The sequence below is a fragment of the Priapulus caudatus genome, unplaced genomic scaffold (genome assembly GCF_000485595.1).
Source record: "Priapulus caudatus unplaced genomic scaffold, Priapulus_caudatus-5.0.1 Scaffold112, whole genome shotgun sequence".
NCBI classification, from domain to species: Eukaryota; Metazoa; Priapulida; class Priapulimorpha; order Priapulimorphida; family Priapulidae; genus Priapulus; species Priapulus caudatus.
Genome location: NW_014577173.1, coordinates 30,577 through 41,154, shown reverse-complemented (window position 1 = coordinate 41,154; position 10,578 = coordinate 30,577). Strand labels below are relative to the sequence as shown.

The 10,578-nt window shown below is 40.5% G+C and overlaps 1 protein-coding gene across 4 annotated transcripts; it reads right to left on the bottom strand.

Moving 5' to 3' along the window:
- Positions 1 to 3,968: 3,968 nt before the first annotated feature.
- LOC106805398 (DAZ-associated protein 2-like) lies at positions 3,969 to 10,381 on the bottom strand (the record flags this gene model as incomplete). 4 transcript variants are annotated; one of them, XM_014806967.1, is given in 4 exon segments in its annotated part: positions 3,969 to 4,076; positions 4,639 to 4,850; positions 7,279 to 7,383; positions 10,083 to 10,378. In XM_014806967.1, coding segments are annotated over 3 exon segments (360 nt in total), but the record flags the coding sequence as incomplete, so codon positions are not given.
- Positions 10,382 to 10,578: the final 197 nt, after the last annotated feature.

The window sequence follows — 10,578 nt, the reverse complement described above, 5'->3', positions numbered from 1 at the left end:
GCGACCGCACACGGACGTCCACACACACGTACGTCCTGCATGCACAAAAACACACACACACACACAACACACACACACACGACACACACACACACACACACACACACACATATCGCCAGGCACGTACACACGCACGCATGCACACACTCGAACGCACATACATAACAGTCGATTCTTATGGCATATGTATCTTATTGATGATTGTAATTAATTCACAGCTAGTAGATCAGAATTATAATATCCGATTTATAATTATAGCAGGAGTGAATAATAATAGCATAATAATAGAATAATAAAAGATAATCTATTATTATTAACTCCTATTATATAAGTAATCGAATTGCGCAAAAAAGCGCTATATAAAAGGTATTCCATTCATTGCCGCTGGAATGATTTGAATGTTCCAAATTTCCAAACTGCCTCAATACGCAATCTTTCCTACGCGGAAGTCATATCGACGGGACATAGCGCTTCGCTGTATGAACTGCTAACACAACTGCGAGCGCGACAATCATAATTCGAATAAAAACCAGAAGCTGAGCCGGACCTAATTAGATATACTTGCATAGATTACCGTGATAGCGGGCGCATGCAGGCGCCCCCGGGATACACGAACGCAGCCGATGACGGCGTGTGCGAGAGCAATGCAGGTTCAAGAGAACATGATGGCACCGGATGCCAGGACGCGGATGAGGGCGAGTACATGCTACGAGGGCCCATGTTTTGTATACGCTGCATCAGATAGATTCACAGAGATGGTGTGTGGGCGGTTAATATATTCAACATAACTTCATGAGCGTTTCACATTGGGTTAGCGTCGGTGAAAATCGAGTAGCGTCTGCATGTCTTATAACTGCACCCACAAACAACACATAACACCCAAATAACCACATGCAGCAAATAACACCCAAATAGGCTGAAGTCTCTCGCTCGGCTGCCTGTGTCAAAACATTTCGGAAAATAGCTAGAATTCCGATGGTTTCCCTCAGAAAGTCACCTTCTCTTCTAATGAACCCCCGAAAAAAAAAGGAGAAATGGGATTCGCAAAGAGAGGGGTAAGATGCGAGGGAAATGCAAAGAAAAAAAATGGAGACTGACGTACAAGTGAGGATGAAAGGAGAAGGCAGCCAGGAGCAGGAGGAGAGGATGAGAGCTATATAACGAACGAAAAAGATATGTGAAGGGAGACAAAGATAGCGAAATAGACAGATAGAAAGACAGAGTGGGAAAGAGAGAGAGAAAGAGAGAATGGGACGGACAGAAACCAGTCAAACAAACAAAGCGAGATGAGAGATGTGTGTGTGTGTGTGTGTGTGTGGTGGTGGTTGTTTGTGTGTGTGTGTGCGCGAGGCGGCGCCGCGCGGCGGTGCTGTAATGTTGTGTTATGGCGTGGCGTGAGCTGCTGTGCGTGTTCGTGGAATACTGACAGAGAACGCAAACAGAGACTAAACGCGTGAATTGGTTCAGCGTGAATAGTCAACTAAATTCAAAAGAAAAAGACCAACAACAGGTGTTATACACAATACACCACGCAACCACATGTCTCAAATGTCGCTCGTTGCCGACCACTATTGCCCATGTATGTCTGAATGAAGCGTACGAGAAATAATACTCAGCAACAAACAACGCCATATCACTACACAAATCCCACAGCATAGCTGTCAACGCTGGCAGACGGCTACCAAACGCGACACGAAACCGTCGATGAATATGTAGCGATGAATATGTAGCTATGTTTGTGCACGGCGTTAACGGCATAAGGGAAGCGACGCGTGCAATAACGCACGCAGATCGCCTTATATAGGGGCTCTCATCACAGTTAGCGCCATGCTCATAAAATGCATTCCTTTCTCGCGTGGAATAGAAAGCGTCGCCTGTCGCGGCCGCGCTGCGGGTCGACTGATTCCCCGCACTTCATAAGGTCACGTGATGAACATGGAGCGCTGTTCGTCCCGCAGCTTCTACAGAGAGAGAGCAGAAGAGAGAGAGAGAGAGAGAGAGGAGACGAGAGAAGGAGAGAGAAAGAGAGAGAAGAGAGAGGAAGAGTGAGAGAGAGGAGAGAGAGAGAGAGAGAGAGAGAGAGAGAGAAAGAGAGAGAACGAGCAGATAGAGAATGGAAAGCGAAAGAGAGAGAGAACGAGAAAGGGAGAGAGCGACAGATCGACATACAACAGAGAGGGAGAGGTAGAAGCAGAGAGAGAGACAGAGAGAGAAATTAAAAGAGTGAGAGCGAGAGAAGAGAGAGAGAGAGAGAGAGAGAGAGTGAGAAGAGAGAGACGAGAGAAGAAGAGAGAGAGAGAGAGAGAGAGAGAGAGAAAGAGTGAAGAGACAGAGAGACAGAGGGGGGTGCAGTGAGAGGGAGAGTAAGAAGGCGCAAGAAATAACAATTGAAACGAGGGTTTGTAAACGACGTAAGAAAAATATGGGAGATAAAGAAAGAAGGTAAAAGGAGAGAACAGATGGTAAGAAGAGGGCGGGAAAGGCGAGAGTGTACTGACACTATCAAGCAATAACCAAATCCATAATTCGTTACACCGTGTCAAATATTAAAACATTTATTCAGTACGCAATCGACACAGACACTAAAGTGCATCAATGTATCCCCAATTATAAACATACACGCAGGGAATGCCAGCGACAACAATTTACTGGCTTGAATCGCACAAACGTCCCGTCTGCAACGTAACAGTCAGGATCCGTTGTCGAAACAATTAGTCTTAAGACATTAGTCCTTTACAAGCAAACCGTTTCGTATGTTATGAGGAAAATCTAGCTACGATTTTTTATGCATGTAACTTGTTGCAGCGTTTCTGGTCGACGGACTAAAAGAAAAAGTTAATGTTAAGACTAATATTAAGACTAATTTTGTTGTCTGGCAAACGCCCCAGTGTTTTTTATCATGTTTGACAAAACATAGAGATTTCTTCCTTAGAATTATAGATTTTACTCGTCTATGTCTGAATTTTGAGAACATTTCCTTCCCAAAATAGCAAGAAGTCAACTCCACAACAACATCAATCGATAACAATGATTGTAATTGTTGTAGATGAGGAATACTGCCAGACTAATACGACTAGATATATCAACAAATAACATCCCTGTCGTAATGTAAAGTAAAGCACTGGTCACTAACGGAAATTAACACAATCTACTCTAATGGGAGGTATCTCTCATGGTAGGCTATTGTTAAAACCCATCAAATTAGAGAAGATGAAAAATGAGAAAAAAGAGAGAGCTCCCATTGTTTAATCACAGTATTGTATGATATTACCGACATAAGGCAATCAGTGTTTGATCCATTAATGTACTAAGGATAACGATAAATCAATTAAGTGGCAAGCCTGGCGTATGCATACGCAGTATTTCTGTACATTCATCGGATGGTCAAGATTTGACTAAGAGTAGTACATTTATAACATCGTTTAAATAAAATAGGTTATTATATATAATATAATAGTATTTATTATTTATAATATATATATATACAATATAATAATTTTTATAGATATTAACTTTATGAAAACCGCCAACCGTTTTTTAAGTTCAGAATATTAACATATATATCGCCGCCTTTACCAAATCCAATGGTGTGATAAAAGTTGAACCGTATAGATTTACTTCAAGATAGTACACATACATAAGAACTATCCTGCTGGTGGATTTACCCTGCTCCTTACGGGCAGCAAGTACCAGTGGTTGTTATAATTACAGTGACCACTGCTCGTCGGTACAAAAGGCCTACATAGTTGTCCCCTAGGTCACTACAATAACAACAAGAACCTTCTAAAAAGCGAATTTGCAACAGGGGTTAGTAAGGCCGTTCACCGCGACGTTTTGGCCCCGCGGCCCTAATGTAGGCTCGCCAGATTTGGCTCGAGCACGACGTGTCACGACTACGGTTTTTCGGGCTGTGCCAACTTGCACGAGCCAATTTGGCACATCGTTCCCACGTCGAGTGATCTACTTACGGGAATGTTTGGTTGGGCTGCGACATCAAACCTTGCACCAGCATCGTAGGTAGCCTGCTGTGCGATGATTACTTGTGGAGCCGGAGCTGGTGCGGCTGCAGGCGCGTACTGCAACAAACACGCTCGTCCATTACTCTATATATACGCCATATTTTTTGCGTACAGATATTTTCGCGAATTCAGACTTGACAGACAATTTCGCGAGTGGTTAATTTCGCGGTCGGTGAATTATGAATTATTCGGTAGTATTCGGTATGAATTATTCGCGTGTCGTTATTTTCGCGGTCGGGGACGCGTTCGCGAAATTCGCGAAAATTAAACCACTGCGAAATATACCGCGTGTACAGTAATACACGTCGCCACATCAACGCAACCACTCACGATTCACGTCTCATTGGTTGGCGGTGCTACATGTGCAAGCTGAAATGTCCCTGGCATTTTACACATTGTTAAATGGCAATGTTAAAAGTTAGCTGATGGCTATTGTTAGCGTTGGGAGCAAGATTGCCCTTATCACTGCAACTGGTGACATTGAAACGTCAACTGTTTATAGGTGTAGTAACGCTGACACTTGAAGTTTAAAACTCGTAACCATGGCTTACTACACAGCTCTTAAACTGAACAAGAAGGTGGTCAACCCCAAATTACAGAGTACCTCTGTAGAACTTACCGGCGCATACGGGGGTGGTGCATCATAGGCACCAGGTTGTGGTGCATACCCTGGAGCACCAGGTTGTGGTGCATACCCCTTATCGCCAGATAGTGTTGGATATCCCGCAGCACCAGGTTGCGGTGCATACCCTAGAGCACCAGCTTGAGATGGATACGCTGGAGCGGTCGGATAGCCTTGCTGTCCTGCAGGATAACTCGGTGGCAGCGGTGCTGAAACATCACCCCCAAATAAGTTGACTAACTAATAACTAACAATAACTAATAATACGTTACCATAGAGAAAAACTAGCTAGCATATATCTGCAATCACTCCCTGCAATCGCACGAGAATTGACATCCGCATGCCATATAGTGCAACACCATATTATGTATAGTAGCACCCGAACCAAAGCACATGCGATATTAATGATCAGCATTCGTTATTAGTGACATGCTAGTATGGAGTGTGTGAATAATGGCGTGACTAAGGCCTGAGATTGATGTCCAATTGATTGTAGCACCCTAAAGTGACCGCATGTATATTTGTCATTTTTCATGGTACCCACTATAGCCAACTGTATCGTATTTGTACCTTTCCAGGACAGACGGTCTGGCTTGATCTATATTCGCATCAATTGTGTTGGGTTAATTGTTATTTAAAAGATTAGAGCTAAAGTTTGGGTTGGATTAAGGTTATACTAGCACTGCGTATAAATCGCTACATAATAACTGGTGAAGAGCATGCCTTGTGGTATGAAATATGTTGCCTGTTGAAATCAATGATGCCTGCTGAAATCAATGATGCCTGCTGAGCAGTGCTGTCCCTTCCATAAACAACGTTTCTTACCACCGAGAACCAATGTGATAAAAGAAACTGCACGTGCACTTTTAAAATATCTGTCAAACCTCACAAAACCTTTGACTGTACTACAGAATTATCTGTCAAATCCCCAAATAATGTTCCTGCAAGATTTCACTAGCTGTAATTCTTTTATGGAGGAACAAGAGCCAGTAAGCTACAGTTTGGGTGTTCTGAGCAAAAGAAAGCATTTTATAGGGTGCTCGCCACGATTGTTTAAATATGGCATATTCTAGTCTTATCTCTCTTGACTGTGAGTACGTATGGGAAAAAAACTATCAGGGTTGAGTGTTATTAAATGTTTGAGGCTTGTTAAGCAATGTTTCATGCTTGAGGAAATGTTTATTGAGTGATACTTAATAAACTATAGGTCGAATACGGCTAGGTCCTGTCTTGTCACATTGCTCAGTTGACCCTAGTAATATGCTATGATTTGTCACACGCATAGTCAGCTCTAGTAATAGTATAATTTACACCACATTTTACATATATAGCAAATCAATCATTGCCTGGATGCTCAGGCAACAGAGGTTTCTGGACCTCGAAACTAGAAATAATTGCATGATTCACATTTGTTTGTTTTTGGACCTGGTAGTGGTCGAATAGAAAACAGTATGAATCAATCTCAAGCGCCAGTCAGCAACACGTGTGTGAATCAGCATGATCTATAGATATAGGGTTAGGGTTAAGTACTGTTAGATGCAGAGTAACAAAATACACGGCTATGTAACGTTAAACACAAAAAATGGTAATCAAAATCCAATCGCAGATGTATGACCATGCTATTACTCTCACAATTCCAGCAATTGCTACAGAGAAATTACACAGGAAATTCTACTTGCTGATACAGAGCAATACTATATATATATACAGGGTTCTCCCCAGGAAATTTATAATATCACAGGGCATGTTGTTTATGGATGGATAGGGGAGGGCCTGCGAAGGGGGGTTGGGCCAAATGGGGGTCACTAACCTAGTCAAAAGCAGCCACAATACACAGGTAAACTATGCGAGTTCAGAGACGTATACATGAGGGTGTACATGGCTACATGCACAGCATGACTGTGTTGGGATAGTTCAAAAGAACACACAGCTGGAAATTAAGGTATGTTAATTAGCTAATTAAGGCACATTGGATGTATGTGACATGACAAATTGTCTTTAGCTTGGAAAGCATGTCAAACCAACTTGCGTTAAAACGTCTGTGGAAAATCCTGCTATATTATTAAAACATGCATATTAGGAGGGGTTTGTGATTACTTACTTCTATTAGTTCAACATTAATTATAATTATATATATATTATACATATTATTTTATTATTATTATTAATTTTTTTGCATATAATTCAATTAAAGTACATGTACTGAAAACAGTCTTGTTCACAGACAACAGAGAAAAAATCTGGTGGGTGCCATAGAGTTAATATTAAAATAATCAATTTTTATATTTTGGCATTTATTTTAAAGTATGGAGCTGCTTACATTTTATACATTAATACAACATTTATCACACCAATACCGGTAGCAGTTTCATTTACATTCCTTTGCCCAATTACAACTGAAAGTAAATAAAATTTTACTGTAAAAATGTGTATGTAACGTGTTTATGTGAAAAATGTTAATATTACAGTGTTACATACACTCTCAAAGTCAAAGTCAAAAAGCATGCACAAAAAATGTGTAGTTAGTACATGTTAGTACAGCAGGTGTCTGCAGCAAAAAAAGAGCAAAGGTTATTAGAGCATGCATACATAGTCTATTTGCTCATGCAGGCTAGGGTGAATTTATATTTATACAACCTGATGCTACAGGGTCTTTGGAAGAGAGGCAACATCCCATATTTGAGGCCGGGATATAATATGTAGGTCTAGTTGACTAGGCTGATGAGTGATCTTCTTTTCTGTCTAGCTGAAAACAGGAGTCAGTTCATTTAAATACAGCAAGTCTCTTGGTTAAAATATCAAGAAAATATGGAATTGGACAATATTGAGTTACAAAGGTCTATATGCCACGGCTCTCAAACTATTATGTGTTATTCCAGGGCATGAAATTCGCCACAATGTGAACAGGCCCACCCAAAATTTTAAACAGGCCCTTAGACAAATAGAACAGTCCCTTACAGTACAAGTTTGAACAGACCCTTAATTTTGTTCAATTTATTCCATTATTAAAATAAAAGTATTAGCTTTGTGTTTATTAGACATACTCGTAGTATTTCAGTATTTTATTGCTGCTATTAGTGGAGTTCTACTTGTTTGACAAGAATTGCTGGAACATGATTTACTTCTTAGTAGTCCCTAAGTAAAAACTAGTCAAGAAATTGGTAAATATTGTTGATATAAAGGCAAGATAGGCAAACTTTTGAATAGGGCAAGTGGACCGATTATATGTGGGGTTGACCCCGTGTCCGCCGGTAAAATAGCGCTACTTTCGCGCACTGTTATTCAACTGCTTACCAGATAATGTATAATGGTCGAATCGACTTCACATAACTTTGTGAAAATACGGTTGATACCAGTGATCTTACTCACAACAGGGGTCAAAATTGAAAAAAAATTCTGGTACTGGGTGCAGTACCAGAACTCAAAATCTGGTATCACGAAAATAATTCTGGTACTGCACAGCAGTTATGATACCAGCGCACTAAGGTTCTAGTATGATAAGTATCGCACACAATTTGTTGTTCTCAGAATATCAAAATTGTAGATAAATTCCATTCATCATATCATGCACGCGCCAGGAAACTAGGCTAGACTAGTTCCAACGTAGCACTCTCCACGCAGACGGCGCTATTTTATGATAATCATGCGCTGATCTATATATATAAACATATCAGTGATGCTAACGCTATTAGCGTTAGCGCAATGTACTCTAGGTACGAGATTTCCAACTTCGCTGTAGGCAGTGGGCGTAGACTGGCATCATTTCTTTTGCATATTCGCATAAATTTATTAACAAGCGCTGGTTGCCACACTATCTCGCTCGCTATTGCAAATGGCCGCATAAAGATAAAAAATCTATGGTACCGCTGTGCGATACCAGTGCTTTGGTTATGGTAACGCATAATGAAATTCAGTATCGCGGCGGTACCGCGATACCGCCAATTTCGGACCCTGCACAACATATGAGCACACAATACTGAGGACAATGTGAAGAGGGCTTCATAGTCATTACTAGAAGCACATGCACACTGTTAGTACTTTGATGGTAAGATCCTGCATCCTGTGCCTTATTTTATAAAGAAATAGCAATAATTATGTATCGGTTAAAACAGATATGGGATTTGCCCGAAGCCTATGGATCCTCAATAATAAATTCGATATTGTGACATAAATTGTAATTGAGAGTGAAGAAGAAGCATACATGTCATTAAATAAAGTGCCAGGGAAGTGAAACCAAGATAAATGAAAGTGTCCGACAGAGTGAGAGATCCGACATTATGAGAGAGATTTCCTATCTTAAGAGACATCTGAGACTTTATTATCACACTCATTTACCTGGATACCAGCTGTCCAAATGACACGCAGCTAGGAGTTAGGATGCATAGATATATATGCTTCTATAAAACCACTTTTCCACAATAGCACTGAAACTCGTTAGATGTTTGACACAGTACTGCCACACACGAGGATCGTTCCACATGGCAATTACTTTATGGCTAAAAAAAAAATGCTTTCTACAGTCTAGTTTGGCTCACGGTTCATATAGTTTGAATAGGAAGCCATTTGTTCTGGATTGTATTAATATAACATGAAACATGTTTTTGGTTCCAACTGTTCTTTTCCTTCGATAAATTTTAAAGTTTTAAGTAGAACAGCTTTTATGTGTCTGGATTCCATGGTGTGTCTTTCGAGTCTTTGTTCATATATGGCAACTCAATATGAGCCCCTATCTGACATGCTAGTGATGCTGATAGGGTCTACGTCTCCCTGGATACTGCCAGACTGTACCCTGCCTACTCCCAACCGTATCCTGGCCTGTAGGAAGGATCGAAACAACACTCCCTGTGGAGTAGGCGGGGTACGGTCTGGTATACCAGACAGTTACCAGGGTACGTTCTGGTATACCAGACCGTACCCAGGAAGACATATACCCTAGGTATCAGCGCTAGTGACCACCAACAAGATCACAGACATTTCAGCCGTTCCAATGATAAACTGATAGTAAATAACAATTAAGTTGTATTTACTGCCAAAACCTTAACGTTCACCTACTCTTTATGGCCTATTATTAGTAATAATTCCCCCATAAATTGTGTTTAAATGTTTTTCTTGCAACTCACAAACTCATCGCATGCATGTCGCAATGCAAAAACTCACATTAAGATAGGCCTAGGCTATAGCCCGCGTTCAATGAACGCGGGCTATAGTACTAGAGCTACCTGGGCTGTAGACTAGATTGCGCCACTAGACACGATTAGATGCTGTCCGATTAAGGATTAGATAATTTAGATTATGCTAGGATAACTACAACGGAAAAAATACACATTCAAGCCGACACAAAATACAGACCGTTTTAACTCTTCTCAGTTCTATTTTATATTTTTAATTTTGTTATCTTTACTTTAGTCTTTACAGACTTTAGTCTTAGACTTTAATCTTACCCTTCTCGGGGTTGTTTTTCTGTTGTTCACTCAAATTTGACATCGCTGACAACAGCACTCTTAGTCTTATATAGATGAATGTCTTTCACCTCTTACTACGTACTAGTACCTATATGATATCAAATGCAGTCTACAAGTTACAAAATACTCTACAGCCTACAGGTACAAGATGAAATCATGAGTCAGTTACGATGAGTAAACATCCCGTATGTGACATCATCAAAACATGTGATCATATGTTTACTGGAAACGTTCTCGCGAGATGGCACGATATTAGCCATGGCCGACTTTAGCAGAAGGTTGCCATATCTATGACACAAACACCGTGGTTGCTTTGTAAGTTCGTTATATAGTTGTAATCGTACTACGTTTTATAGGTTTGACATTCAAAATTATATTGTACTGTATAATTAATTGACCTAATTGATAACGAAAGAGTGCGTGAAAGGGCTGTATAGTGTTCCAATTTTATTGTTTTGTTACTTCATCCCGCCAT